Source organism: Akebia trifoliata, chromosome 13 (assembly GCF_017979445.1).
Source record: "Akebia trifoliata isolate Shusen 1 chromosome 13, ASM1797944v1, whole genome shotgun sequence".
Lineage (NCBI taxonomy): Eukaryota > Viridiplantae > Streptophyta > Magnoliopsida > Ranunculales > Lardizabalaceae > Akebia > Akebia trifoliata.
The window spans coordinates 15,468,849-15,484,600 of NC_141387.1; the positions used below are offsets into that span (position 1 = coordinate 15,468,849).

Sequence of the window (15,752 nt, forward strand, 5' to 3'; positions counted from 1 at the left end):
ACCACATCATTTTTGTCACTTTTGTGTCTCCGTTTATGTCATTCCAACATAAATATCAAAGGAAAATACAATACTAGACTCATCTCCCTTGGACACTAATTAGGATTGGTCTTTCATAGGGCGTTTTCATAGTAATATGAGACTGCAAACTTTGGCCTCATATTGAATCTTATATTAGAGTAGTTCAGTTCACCATTACACACACCCAATGATAATCTACCTTGAAAATTCTTCTAAAAAAAGATTAGTAAACCTAACTGTTTATTGATTTTTATTGGCTCTAGAATATTTATTGTGTTTTATACTGGCTCTATGTCTTTTACACAAGTCATTGGGATGTTGGTGTGTTACATATTTATCAAGGATTTTAATATCATTTTCCTAAGTCATTGTTTAGAGAGGTGTTCTTTTTTCAAATAAAAATTTTGAGTCTAGGGTAACTCCGCCTATGTAATGTTTTCTTTACAATACATTGCCGGTCCCAAGCCCGAATACAGGAGGAGGGCCCAATGCATTAGGGGTAACCTTAAAAGAGGGGTTTGATGTTTAATTTAGATGCATTAGAAATGCTTGCGTAATTTAGATGTTTCTTCATCATTTTATTTGAAGATAATAAATCTGCTTGTCCTTGTCTATTTCTGTTAGAAATTTTGCTCATCTTTCTTGGCTAATAGAACTGCTCTGTTATTTTATTTCATGGTAAGCTTCACTGCTAATCAAAATATAACTGCATGTTATATTGTCAGTGGTGGCTTAGTTGTCTAAGGATTGGATATGACCAATTTTCAAGACATCAACTGACCTATTAAGTAAGCAAGTGATCATTAAACTCGTATTTTGTCTCTATATCATTCATATCTATATGTCAACATATTTAACCATTAACAATGTTGTTATAATGGGGGTGTTGTGAGTAGTTGGGTGGTATTGGTAGAGGATAAATATATTAGAAAATGGATAACTAAAAGATGTACAAATATGGGTTTTTTTAATCAAATGTAATGGCATTTCATTCAATCCCGGAAGAAAAATAGAGGTTGTGAAGACCTAACAGAAAAGAAAATTACTTAGGGAGCCTTCAAACATGACCCCATTAATGACCCTTGAAATGCTTGTGAGCTCAAACCAAATAAACAACTTAGTTTTAGTTTCCACAATTTCCTTAAAAGTCTCATATTTTGTTCTTTGTAAGTGGTACAACAAATTATAAAAGTAAGCATCCCCCAAGAATCTGACCTTTTTCACAGAAGGAGAAATGAGTTCAACTTTGAAACATGCTCAGAGATAATTTTTTGCTTTTCACAATGGTTAGGCATCTTATCTCGCTATATGTGATGCAAAAGTGCCTGTTGTCAAAAATAATTTGTTAGGAGCATAGACCATGAAATAGTAAATGAAAAAGATAGGTTTACAAAGGATTGATACAGGTTTCTTTGGGATCTATTTTGTAAGGGGATTTCTAGAAAGTATCTTCTCAAACAGTGTTGTAGACTAGAGCTTTCCTGTAATATTTTGGGTTTCTGAAGTTAAACTTGCAATTCCTTTTCCAACATGTTGTGAAATAAAGAAGGAAAACAGAAACTTGAGATGTTAAAAGGGAAAACTGAAGACTGTTTCTGCTCTCAAGGAAGCTGTTTAAGAAGGAAAGTTCAAGTTAATGAAAAGAAAACATTTTGATTTAAGAAGAAATGATTTTTTTATTGAAGCGGATCAATGCAAAACTAGATGAATAAAAGGTAAGGACCACATCTTACACTTGAGAATACTTGCTAAGGACTCTAGATTGGGGATGTCACTGATGGCAAGAACTTTACCTTTTTTTTTCTAGGTTCATAGATGGATTGTCCAAACATTGCTTTGAAATAGCATACAATATCTTAACTAAATTAAGAATGGTATAAACAAAATTGAGAGTGTCATCCATTTTTCTTTTTTTATGCATTAGCATTTTTCTAACTTTTTGATATTTATCAAATCAATGTAGATTCCTTTAATAATAAATTATTTTTCAACTTTTGAAATTTACTTTATCGTTTAAATTGCAACACTATAAAATTTGGATTAAAGTAGGGTCTTGGTAGTGACACAGATTTTCATGCTTCATCTGTTTTTTAATAAATTGTCTCATCCACATCTAAATTGTTATAAAATACGATTAAACACATCAAACACATATATTTCTCATGAACTTGAAATAAACAAAGAAAAATCCTAAATTTTGAAATAAAATCATAAGATTGATAAAAATTCTAAATGCATTTTCAAAATCTACGATTACCAATAAGAATCAGAAGCCTCCTACTTATTTTTGGTCGCTAGAAGTAAAAAAATGTGTCCAAAAATCAAAGCCCCAAGTGTGAAAATCAAGGCAAACTAGACTTAGATACAGTTAATTTTAAAAAAAATCTAGTGATTTCGAAGATCTCGATGATGACGCCATTTTTTCCTTCTTCGTTAGAGAATAGATTGGACTCTAAGTCGACGAAATCTTAGGTTGAAGAGGTCGAAACTCACTTTATGGTTCGACTAGTTTTTGATGAAAAGTGGAAAAGGAGAACAGAAAAAAAATTGATAAGGTGGATTTGTAATGTTTGACATCGTAGACAAATTATCCTTCTTCGTCGACAGCCAACAGGGTCCGGATCGCGACGAAAATTCTACACAAAGTGGTTGAAGAACCAATGTTTTTGAGTCAGCTATGGTTGATGGTTTTTGATGCTTGGAGAAGATAATAAGAAATAAAAGAAAAATATAAATCATTTTTATAAAATAAATGCGGGACGAAATCGATATTTTTAAATTTGTTTATATATTTTTTTGATAATTCGACTTTCCAAACTCGAAAACTAACAAGTGAATACTCTATTTTTCATAATTTTTCATTGCATACCTAATGGTGAGATCAGATTCTTCCAATTCTCGTTCTAAAAAAAATCATTTTTTTTGTCTCGTCGAACATGAAAATTGAAGATTTGTAGTTTTTCTATTTGAACTTGAATTTGAGAGTGTTTACAGGTTAAAGTATGTTTTCAGTCATTTTCAAACCAACGGTATGGTCAAATTTCATTAAAAGTGAACATAACAAAATCTGAAAGTTTTACCCTAAGTCTCACTTTTAGAATTTTCTCAAAATTTCACTATTTGATTTTCCTTGAGATATGAATTAAAAACTCAGGGTATTATAATAGGGTTATCACCAAAATTCTATAGAATAAATTACTTTGAAGTGGTTATGTAATTGACATTAACATTAGTACTAAATATAAAAAGTTTGTTTTTGTTTATTTCTTGTTTCCAATTATAATATTTGATTATAAAGGATTTTCCCCCGAATCCTTAATTTTTTTAGGGATATAGATATTTGTTTTAGTCCTTTCTTCCGCCCTTGCATTCTTTTCCCCCTTTCAAACTCGGATGTATGTTCTCAGAATTTGTCAAATCGTAAGGATCCAAATATGCTACATGTCGCATCCTGGTACCTTATGAAAAAATCCTCCACAGTACCCCATCTCGAGGACTTGGGCTTTTGGCTGAGTGCCTCAGATCTAAGTCTTGGCACCAATGACATGTGTCTGATCTTTATTGGTGATATTACTCCGAGTCTTACACTTCTAGTCATTAATGTGTTCCATGTTTCCGTGGCATGACCGTTCAAACAGTGCAATGATGGCTTGCCTCAATTTCCTCTTCACCAACTTTCACAATTATGTTATTCACGATACCCAATAATAGCGCATTAATTGTTCTTGCCGTGTGTTAAATTCTTATTGTGTAGAAGATCACGCTTGTTCGTATCGATCATAATTCGCACATGTAATTAAGGTGGTAACAACTCATGATTATCTTTTTTCCTAGGTCATATTGACCGTTGGTTTATATGACTTATCTCGATGATTTTTTGTTTATATAAACCCATTTTCTTTCTCATTTTTCTTTTAGGAATTTTCTCCTTCTCAGATTCTCTCTCCTTTCTTTTTCTTTTCTGGTTTGTGTCGTGCCCTAGTAGTGGTTGTTTTCTTGTGCTTCTTCCTCCAATCCTCATCATCTATTTGGCATGTTCAACGAGCTCAATCTCTCAACCTCCAATTAAGGTAATTCTTCATTGGAGACTATCCACAAGGGTTTACGTTTTTTTTTCCTTTTCACTGCTTCTATTCTCTCCCCGTTTCTAATTTCAACCATGACCAAGGAGAAGTCTCATTCCCCTACTCGCCCTCTGTTGGATGCAATTAGGGATGCTTACAACATCCTTGAAAAGGTCGGGACCTCCTTCACAGCAGAGTCCCTTTTTTTGCAAAACCTCCCCCCAAACAACGCTATGGTATATTGGGGCTAATTTATGGCAAGCCTCTACGATATGTTAAGTCGGTTACTTCGAGAGGTTCTGAATACAATAGGAGATCTCGGGGCCAAATGAGTGGTACCTTTTACTAGCTCATATCCACAATAGAGCATATTAATGATCGACTTGACGAGGATCAAAGACTCGGATTACTTAATATCCGAGCTCACTTTACTATGAGAAGATGCCCCAGTAGATTGGGATACTTCTACTTAACAAAAAGGAGAGGGAAAACTCCCTTGTTCATGTTTCCCAACTCAAATAAGGATTAGTTCCTTTATTCGATCAAACTCATAAGATGTTGGGAGCACATGATCTAGGATGAAGATCCTTCGTCACCTTCAATGCATTCAATACGACTGGTAAGTCTCCCCTGGATTTTTACAAATTAAAAGGAATTCTCCAACTATTTTTTCCTCTCAATGTGACTTGGTTTTTTCTCGAGTTTCAAATTTTGGGAAAAACATGAATTTTCTCGACTAAGTGATCATTACCCATCTCCTATCCAATCGTGTACTTTATGATCGGGTGACCAAGTTTCTTGCCTCCGAGGGAGGTGAAGAAGAAGAGGTTGTGAGGAGGTCTTCTTTTATACCCCCTACAACGACATCGCGATGACGTCGATGACATGACGTTGTTGAGATCAAACCATCCTCCATTCGAGGATTCAAACTAAGGTGGACATCCAAAAGACTACGTGTTTTCCTATCCTACTAACCAATACCACCACTAATAACAATAATGACAACGATAAAAATCCCCCCTAACCTCCACTTAAGAAGTTTAAGAGAGGTGGAATTCCAAGCGTAGGTTTTTCGAGGGAAAATCCGAATAAGAAGGAAAATGTTGCCTCCCACCCTTTTACTTCTCCCATCATCCCTTCTACTGGGCCATGTTTTAGGGGTTTTGACTCGCATGGGCCTCCTTGGGCGATCACCCCTGGGATTGGTGATCACCAGATCATTGATTGTCACTCAATGATGTCCAATGTTAGGACAATGCGAGCTATTATAAAAGAAGCTATCCTTCCCCAAGACTAGGTTATAACTAGCAGTGACTTTTTGGAGGACTTGTCAGGGTTTCTTAATGTTATGTTTCGTGCCTCGGTTGTGGTAAGCCTCAATAAATATTCTTATTTTTTCTCTTTCAATCTTTTCTGTTCATCCTATTAATCAGATCATGTTTGTTTTGCAGGTTCAACATGGAATTCTCAGGCTTGGTGAATCTCAATGTTCTGTTATCTTTAATAAGGAAAGGGCTAAAGTTGTCAAGGTGAAGTTTCAAAAAGAGAGGGACAACTTACGGGCCCACGTCAAGAAGGTTAAAAAGGAGCTTGTCATCATTAAGGCCACGTTCCAAGCTATGAGAGGGCTACTAGGGATGCCTCTAACTGTATAGGTTACTTGATTGTTCTCAAGAGAAAGCTAGCCAACATTGAGGTGGCCAGCGTGGAAAGGAAACAGAAGGCCTTGACCGAACAACTAGCCAACTCCTAGGCCAAGATCGACACCTCTGAGGTAGCATGGGAGAATACCTACAACAAATTGAAGGCCAAACTTGAAAGATCCAGGAAGTTAGTCTCTCATGCCAAATAGACACCATCATTTCCTACGACGACTGATGTTCATGTCCCAACTCCCCCCGTCGTGGTAAAGTTGGATGATATTGATGATTGCCTACCCTCCTCTAAGGCCACTTATGACAAGGAGCCTCTTATGGATAATCACATTGATCCTATAATATTTAAGCCTGCCAACGTTGAGCTTCATGGCACCAAGATGGTGAATGATGAGTCGAATGTAGTGGATCCTTATTTTGACCCTGCTTAAGGGCATAAGTTTTTGTACCCCCTCCCCTTTTGAATGCATTTTTCTTTTAGATATTAATGAAAATTTATTTATTTTTATTGATCCACTTAGTTACAATCCTAGAGAGCCATCCAAACTTCCCTGTATTGCCTAGATGGAGTCACACAGATCGGGACCATAACGAAAAGTTTCGACAATCAAAAAGAGCAGTGGTGATACGTTGGGCTGAAAAGTTTGCCCCAAGAGTCGGATGCGAATCCTTAGATTCTGGATTGGTCGTCATTACTTGCTAGAAAAGAAGTAATTTTGGTTTGAAAAGGTCTCATGATCACCAAAAGGCAAAGGGCCGCCTTAAACAGTAAAGGAGAGGGGGGAACTCTATCACACTATCCAGCCAAACCATTGTAGTCCAATCACAATAGTGTTGCCAATCCAAATAGCAATCTATATGAACCAGAAAACAAAAAAAACAATGGACAGAAAAAAGGGGGCAGCCACACCAGCCAGCTTTATCACAAGGAAGTTGTACTTGTAGAACAGCAGCACAAAACACCCGCATCACTCTCACACTGGCCTAATCAGCACCATCGCAAGATCACCAACAAAAAGAAAGCTTAGCGCAACCCAACAACAAAAACTCCTATTGCAAGCATCATCAAAAAAACAACTTAGAAAAATAGTAGGGGCAGTCCTATCGCATAGTCCAACCAACAGTCCTATCGCATATAACATGGGTTGCCCTCGCACAATCCAATCAACAGGTCTGTCGCATAGAAAAAGAGCAACCAACCAACAACCAACAACAAAACTATAGCACACCATAGCCAACAATCATATTGCATAGCCCGGCCCTATCGTACAAAAGAATCCAATTGCATCTTGTGACTAGGTCATCACAAATCTAAAGGTAAAAAAAAGGGAAAACCCCCTAAGGGGAAACCTCCAACTAAGTTGATGCTACTATGTTCTTGGTCCATAAAAAAAAGAATGAGGAAGAGAAGAGAAGAGCATGACGACAGTGATGAAGCATCAAAAGTCCAAAACCAATGAGGAAGAAACTCAATGAGGGGTTGTCGTGGGTCCTCTAGGGCTCTGATACCAAGAAGAATAATAGAAAAGAAATTGTCAATCTCATAATGAGAGCTTGACAGATATATATATATATATATTAATAAAAGAGTGAATAGACATAAACGCCCTTCCATATAAATAAAACAGAAAAAGAAAAATACAATCATTATTTCCAATAATCTAGGGGAAAAGTTGGAACTATAAAATATTTTAAAAGGTTTTCTCTCCATTTCTCTCTTCTTCTCTCCACTTTTGGAGAAAAAGAAAACTTACCTTTTTTTTTCTCTCCTCTTCCCTCAAATTCTTTTCTCTTTTATCCTCACTTAACAATCCAAACAAGAGAAATGGAGAGAAACTCATTTATCTTTTCTACTCTTCTATCCATTCCTCTAAATCCAAACATAGCCTTAAAGGAAAATGTAAGATTCAATCACCATTATAAATAAAAAAATGAAAAGATACATTTCTTATAATGTAAAAATGGGTAGAGAAAGAGTCATGAGATATAAGAGAGGGGTTTTAGTTTTGATTTAGGAAAAATATGGATGAAATTATTTGCAAATAACTAAAAACTTTAAAAGCAAACATGGGATCCAACTAGAATACATGATATCTCCCTAAAAGGAGATCTGTTTGTTGAAAGGCACTAAATCAAACGACTTTAGCCCATCGTTTTTTCCCATGTTTTCGAGTCTGTCCATTGAACATTTCCTTATAAATATATATATATATATTATTTCGATAAAATCCTAAGCAACATTCTAGACAAAGCATTTTGTCTTATATGGGCTAAAAATTTCTGAATGGGCTGATTTTTTGTGAAGATGATTTCTATGATGAGAAAATCATTCTTACAAAAAAATCAATCAATTCTAAAAATTTAAACCCTGAAAGCACCCTCAATTCATAGGTGCATATTCGTTTTTACTTTTTTGAGAGTCGCCACCTAGTTTTACGGTCTAGGAATCAAAACATGACCCTAAATAGACAAGAATCACATAACTATGCAAAGATTATAGGTACGAGGATCAAATTAAGAGATTGAAAAGTGTTAGGCACCAATCCCACCTGACGAAAATCGGTCTCTACCCATCTTAAATATTTATAATGCAAAAATGACTTAGAAATATTAAAAATAATTTTTTTTACTTGAGTGATTGCAACAATTAATTCTCTCAAAAATTGACATTAAGAGTCCATCATGTGAATCTTTTCATTTTATCTATGTTGTTAGATCTATTTCTGATCTTCTAGATGAAACTTTCTTTTTCTAGATCTGGATGTTTTATTAACTTTTAAGGATGTTTTAAGAATTTTTGGTTGTTTTTAGGTGAAAAATTAAGGTTTGAGGGTTAGGTATGGACTTAGGACTTTAGATTTAGGATTTTGGGAAATATTTGGAGGGTTTTAACCTTGGTTTTCTAGGATTTCTCTTGACCTCTGAAATTAGGTGGTCGAGACTCCTTTTTAAAGTGATTTGTGATAAGATTAGAGTTTGATCAGGTTTCTTAAAGATAAGGTCTATTTCTAATTAATTTGTTAAGTGGTTTAGATAAGATTTTAATTAGGTTTTATTTTAATTTTGAATTTTTTGATTTACCTAAAATGAGAATTTTTTTTTTAATTTTGAAGAACCCCTCCAATGGAAGGTTTTTTTATTAAATTATATTTTTAATTCTTTGGGACCCCTAGTGGAGGGTTCTTTATAAATATCAGGTAGGTCCTACCACCACTTGAAATTTGACCCATGGATTTAATTAATTGAATTTATTTGTTCAAATTTTTTAACTTGATTTATTAAGATTTTACTTTAAGTTAATTAATATTTAATTATTAGTTTCAGATTTTTGAATTTTAGGGTTGAAAAATTACTATTTTGCCTTTAAATGAGATTTTTGCATTGAGATTTGTTTTTCGATATTTTGAAATTAGTTTTTCGTAAGGAATTCAATGAGAGTATTGGTTTGTGTCATTTATAGGTTTTTGGCGTAAAATGATCGTAGACTCTGTGAAGGGTATTTTCGTAATTTTTTAAAAATTGGTGAAATAGTTTATTTGATTTTTATTTTATATATTCAAAAAAGATTTTCTAAGCGTAATGTAGTCTCTAGGGATATTCTGACATCAGGGGTATTTTGATAATTTGATCATTTTTAGTGATTTTTCTCGTAAAACTCAAGAAGATGATGTCTATGTTTTGTGTTATATTTTTCTAGCGTAATGTGGTTTCTAAAGTTTGATTGTTTGAAATATCTCATCCAAGCTTTGGAAACATATCTAGTAATAAGTAAAAACCGTTCAATCAAGTTGACGAGTTGATTAATCAGGCGAGTGCAAAAATGGGATGTTTACAAACCCTAACTTATTACATATTGCAGTCCATTAATTGTGAATGTACAGTTTTTGAACATCTAAACGAATGTCTTTTTTTCTTCAATTTATCACTTTAATTGTTCAACTCATGTTGGGCTATGAGATATCCTCAGAAGTAAAACCAAAAATAGAAAAAATAAAAAATAACGAAAATTCTAGGACTTTGGGTTGTTTAAAAAAGTATGCCATAACACTAGGAGTGGAGCATGTAAAGGTCTGTGAGATGAAGTGGTACAATTACTCTCAATGAGAGATTTAAAATATTAAGGCCATTTTTTTATTTGTTTATTTTATGTGGTAGTACTCACAGAGAATCCACATACCATGATGTTCTGTAGCCCTAATTTCCATTGGAATGTTCATTTAGAAGGTAGGCTTTATCAAATATACTTAGCCACGATCCAAGCATAGGTAACATAAATTAATTGAGAACAAAAAGGGAAAAAAATAATAAGAATTTTTTTACCAAAACTAGTAAGATTCTTTTTTGTTTGTGTTTCCCTCTGACAACTAAGTACCTGGAAAGTTTTGTGAGACTTTTGACTTGTAACTAAGCATTGCAAATGCAAAACATTATAAATTCAAGTAAATATAAATAATAGTAAATACAAAACTTTTTGTTTGCGAAATTTTACAAAGTAAACAATCACGGTCGGGCCTCGCTTGTTTGCAATGTAAAAGGCCCATAAAAATTTGGAAACATGAAATAATCAGGTGTTTTGCATTTTTCAAATGTTTGGTCGTTCGATTAAGTTGTGGGCCTATCCATAATGTCATGTAAAATCCCACTAAAAAGATCAAAACTCCACAAAACTTTGTGGTTAAGAAACCACCTCAATTCTTTGTGGAATACATAAGTCGCGCTGGAGCTTCGAGCTTCTCTTTTTTTTTCTCTCTTCTCTCACTCTGTCTCTTTCTTTTGCATCTAGGGCTGTAAACGGATGCTAATCAAATCGGATGTGGTTGTAGACACTCCAATTTGAACGGGCCCTTACTTGAAAGGGCCCAAAAATAGTAATTTTCCAAAACTTGTCCAACGGGCCTCGATGGCCCGAATCATCAATGTTCGTCGAAATCAAGGCCTCTAACACCTCTCAATGGGTTAGTAGGTCCACTAAAATGATTCAGCATGCTTCCATCTACACCGCTCCATTTAAAATATCAATTTTCCAACAAAAGGGGCCAATGGACCTCAAAGGCCCAAATCACTAAAAAGTGACATTTTGATCGAATCGAGGCCCTTAAGACCACACAATGGTCTAAGGGACCCGCCAAAGGGATCGGACCCATCCCATGATGACCCAACCTTCACCGCTCCACGCTTACATCCATAAAAAATCGATAAAACCCTTCAACGGGCCTAAAAAGCCCGATTTGCCAACACGTGGCATTTCTAATCAAATCAATGGTTCAAAAATCACAAAAAAATCAATAAAAATAAAAAATGAGACTTGGGACACCTACCACCTCCTTTACTTTACCGCTCCATCTCCGAATCCGAAAAAACCTAAGCCCATCTATGGCCCATGAACCCTCAATTCTCCAAAAATCAATTTCTCATCTTAACCCTAACCTAAACCTAATCCCACACCACCTAAAAACCTAAAACCTACCCACCCTAAAAAATCCAACCTAAAATGACCCGAACCCAATCCAAAAAACTCCTAACCCTTCCTAAAACCCAAGCCCAATGCCCCTAAGCCCAAACCCATATCCAATTCATGTCTAACCCACAACCTTAACCCATAAACCATAACCCACATCAACCAATCACTCTTTTACCATCAAAAGGTGACACATGTCATCATCCTCTCTCACCTCCTTCATCAAACCAACCACCCATCACTTTTCTCCAAAAAATTAACTACTCACATCACCTTTTCTCTCAAATCAACACATCAACCCACACCCTCCCCTAACTTACCCTCATTACTCCCTATAAACCTCCATTCTCTTAAATCAAACACCATCAACCAACACTCCCTTAACCTACCCTCATAACTCCCTAATCCCTATTCTCTCAAATCAAACACATCAACCCACACCTCCCCCTAACCTACCATCATCATACCTCTTCCTAATCTACCATCATCATTTCCTATAAACCCATCTCTACCACCTAAACCTACACCCATTCTCTCAAATCAAACACTCAACCTCTCCTATCAATTAAATCTAAATCTCTAACATCCACACATCATGCCACATGTCACCATCTCCTTCAACCTCCCAACCACCCTCTTACACCCTCCATTCTCTTAAAATCAAACACCACTCAATCAACCAACCACCCTCTTAAACACCCATCATCTCATCTCACCAAACACTCCACCCAAATGGTTTGGGTAAGATCCAAACCATTTGGATCAAAACACAACCCATTTACCTTCATTACATAATTACCCCTCTCCCAACTCCTAATTTCATACCCCCCACCTTTAAAACCTATGTCATTCTCTACTCTCCCAACTTCTCACCCCATTATACCCCCAAATACTCTCCCAACACCTATAAATACCCCTCCTCTCCTCCCAAAAATGGTTACCAAGTCTCCTTAAAAAATCTACTCACCCCTCTTCTACTCTACTACTCTCTCATACCACCTTCTAAAAAGTAACTTCACTCACATACTTCACTAAGAACTCAAGAGAATTCAAGAAAAGAAGAAGAAGAAGAAAAAAAGAAGATCAAGTGTACAAGGTGGGTTCGAAGCACACCCCCCTCTCAATCCTTTCCTTCTCCCTCTTCTAATATCCCCTCCTTCTCATTTATTTTTATTTTAAATGAATGGACCCCAAGGCTAAAGGTTCATAGGGGTCATTTCCATCAATGAAATGACCCTATGATCAAGCCGAAAATGAACCCCTATCTAGGGTACAAAATGCACACACATGGCACTTTGTTTTCTTTAAATTTTTAAATCAAAATGACCGAGTAATTTGAGGTTACCGTCACTTGGCGGGGAGAAAAGGGTGCCTAACACCTTCCCTTTTCTCCAACCGAACTGCTTACCCGAATCTCAAGGTTTGATTACCTTTATCCATCGTGAGTCACCAAAATGTCAAAAATGGCCATTTTTTGAAAATGTACATCGGGTGACCATTCACACCCACTTACAACTTGAATGGTGGCGACTCCAAAATTTTAGTAGATGTGGCCGTCGTAATGACGAAAATCACGTAGCTACAGTGGTCATATTCGAATTCGAAAATTTTCACAACATCCGAATTTGAATCTAAAATTCGACAGCTCTTATGAATCAAGATTCGAATTCGAATTCGAAAAATATATCGGATATTCGATAATATCTGATCCGATAAAAATCCTATAAAAATTAGATTTGATCTATATCATCATCTTCACTCTTTAAAAAAAAAAATTGATTTTCTTATTTTTTTCAACTTCAAAAGTTGTAATTTTCAACCTATTTTAGTTTTAAAATCAAATAAACTTTGCTTTTGGAAAAAATGATGAAAAATTCGAATAAAATATCGAGTATTTTTTATATCAATGTTAAAGATATGGATTTTCAAAAAGCAAATCAAGATTTTTGGTTCGAGGTTGAAGTTGACATATTTTGAAGGGAAAAAAAAAGATTTTACTTTATAGAGAGGGAGAGAGTATCTACTTGAATACTTGCTGATCAGTGAAGATAATAGTTATGAAGCTTTTAGAGTCGAAACTCACCCTTTTGGTGGTTTTTGGATTTTAGGTTGAGAGACAAGATAAAGATTTGAATAAAAATTAAGTTTCGTTGCGTATTATGAATACACAAGATCATATATATAAATTTTGTTGTGTAACATAAATGTATAACATATATATTAAATCAGAGCAGATATTAGTGGATCGGATTTCGCAACATTTGAATTCATATTCAAAACTCATTTGAACCTTCAAATAACATCCGAATCTCATATCCGAAAAATTCGAATTCGGATCCGGATTTTCCAATATCCATGGACAAGCCTACTTGCATCAACCAGAGGTTGGGGAAAACTCACTCTCTCTCTCTCTCTCAAAGGAATCTCCACGATGAGGGTTCGAACATCGACCAGGGGAATCTCTAAGCTCACTCTCTAAGTTCGAACAGGTGGGTCTCTTTATCTCTCTCTCTTAGGGTTTCAAATTCAATGGCTTAGTTCTAGGGGTTTCGCGTTATGATTTTTGAAGAATCGACCGAAAACACGGGAATGTCCAATTTCGATTAAAAAAAAAAAAAAAACAAAAAGCGAAAAACAGAGAAGAAGAAGAAGCAGAAGCAGAAGAAGCAGAAGAAGAAGAAGAAGCCTCTTTAAAACCCTTTTGTTTTCTCTCAACTAATTTGAAAAGGAAAAGAAAAATGGGTAAGTTTCCTTGGGTTCGATCTCTTCTTGTTCTTCACTTGCAGTGATTTCTGCACTTTTCCTGTCTTTTTGGCGGGAAAATTGAAATTGTCAACAAATTCCTGCAAGTTTTGCGCTTTCCATCAAATGCCTTCTATTTTAGTATCAACGGTTCTGTTTCTGATTTCTGATTTCTTGTTTGAATTGTGTTAAAAATGATGCGTTTTCTAGCAGGAATTTTGATTTAGATGAATTTGTCAGCAAAGTTAGGGTTTCAATCAGAGGCCGATATCAGTTTTTGAAACTTGTTGTTGAATTCAGTCATGGTAAGTTAGGGGTTGATAGGTTTTCCTTATTCCTTTTGGTTTCAGGCATTTAATAATGATTTTTTTCTGTATTGATATTTTTGATATTTTTCTGTCTTTCTTGACTATCAGTCGGATATTCGAAAATGGTTTATGAAACAACATGACAAGAACAATGGGAATGCATCGAAGCCTGGGAAGCCCGCTACGACTGATCTGCCACCTGAGAAATCCTCTCCAGCTTCCACAAAGCTGGAAAAATCCGTAAGATATTGCATTTCTCATTCGTTGTTCAGATTAAAATGTTCTTTCGAGCTCGAAATTTGCAACCTTTATTTATTTCTATTCCAGTAAAGAGCCCAATAAATGTAATTTATTTCCTTGCTTTTACTTGAATGAAGAGGATTTTTTTTTCCATCAGTAAAATTTTATTAATCGAAAAAGAAAGGCCAGTCGAGATGACCAACCAAGAGATACATGAAGAGGAATTTTTAAAATGCCAACAATATTTTTGCCCACTTTTTCTGTTTTTTAATTTGATTGTAAAATGACTTAAAATATATAATCTTCTTAATGGTTTTTCTTTGTTGAAAGTAGGGTCATAGTGGTCAAGAAAGTTCGGGGAGGAGAAAAACTAGCAAATATTTTGGTACTGACACACAAAAGGCAAAAGATGAAAAAGAAACAGAGAAAACTCCAGCTAAAAGAAAAACCCAGAAAAGTAGTGAGGAATTACATAATGATTTGAAGCCCCTGTCTGTGAAGAAGCTGCACAAGGTTGACGATGATGACGACTTTCTTTTGCCCAATGCAAGGAAGAACTCGGAGGTCACCCCCTCGAAGAAATTGAAGAGTGGGTCAGGTAAAGGAATTGTTCAGAAATCTGTAGATACAGACGAAAATGCTGATGATGATGATGATGAAGTGATTGGGACTCCTATTAAAGCTGGTGGAAGGGGTAGGGGTGGAAGAGGTTCAGCTGCGGCACCGGCTGGTGGAAGAGGGAGAGGTGGTGGGAGGGGTGGATTCATGAATTTTGGAGAAAGGAAAGATCCTCCGCACAAAGGAGAGAAGGTGAAAATTTTTAGACTCTCAATTAGTTGACTTGATTGACGTAAAGTTCTTTATTCTCTATTTTGACATTGAAGCTTCTTATTGTGTTTTCAGGATGTCCCAGATGGTGCTCCTGATTGTTTAGCTGGTCTAACTTTTGTGATTAGTGGAACACTTGATAGGTATTTCGTTTTATTTATTTATTTTGATAAGCAAATGCAGATTTATATTAGAAGTGGTCGAGGTGACCAACTAAGAATACACAAGAAAAACAAAGGAACAAGACCAACAAATCCAGACCTCACTACTACAATCTACAAACCCAGTAACATCTCCCCATAAAATCATAAAAAAAGATCCCTTTGAATTTCTCAAAGGCTTTACACTAAAAAAACAAAACAACTGTTTACATACATTACAATGTTATCAATCGAAGCCACTTTTCCTTCAAAAACCCATTGATTCCTTTCGTGCC

General features: G+C 35.5%; 1 protein-coding gene across 1 annotated transcript in view; it reads left to right on the forward strand.

Moving 5' to 3' along the window:
• The first annotated feature begins 13,534 nt into the window (after positions 1 to 13,534).
• The window catches only part of RFC1 (replication factor C1), a 33,777-nt gene continuing 31,559 nt past the window's right edge, over positions 13,535 to 15,752 (forward strand). Inside the window, exons 1-5 of the mRNA XM_086420418.1 lie at positions 13,535 to 13,687; positions 14,154 to 14,245; positions 14,357 to 14,488; positions 14,822 to 15,298; positions 15,392 to 15,459. Of these exons, the coding sequence (XP_086276544.1) occupies positions 14,243 to 14,245; positions 14,357 to 14,488; positions 14,822 to 15,298; positions 15,392 to 15,459 (680 nt within the window). The 5' untranslated portion in view covers positions 13,535 to 13,687; positions 14,154 to 14,242. The remainder of the gene's footprint in view (positions 13,688 to 14,153; positions 14,246 to 14,356; positions 14,489 to 14,821; positions 15,299 to 15,391; positions 15,460 to 15,752) is intronic.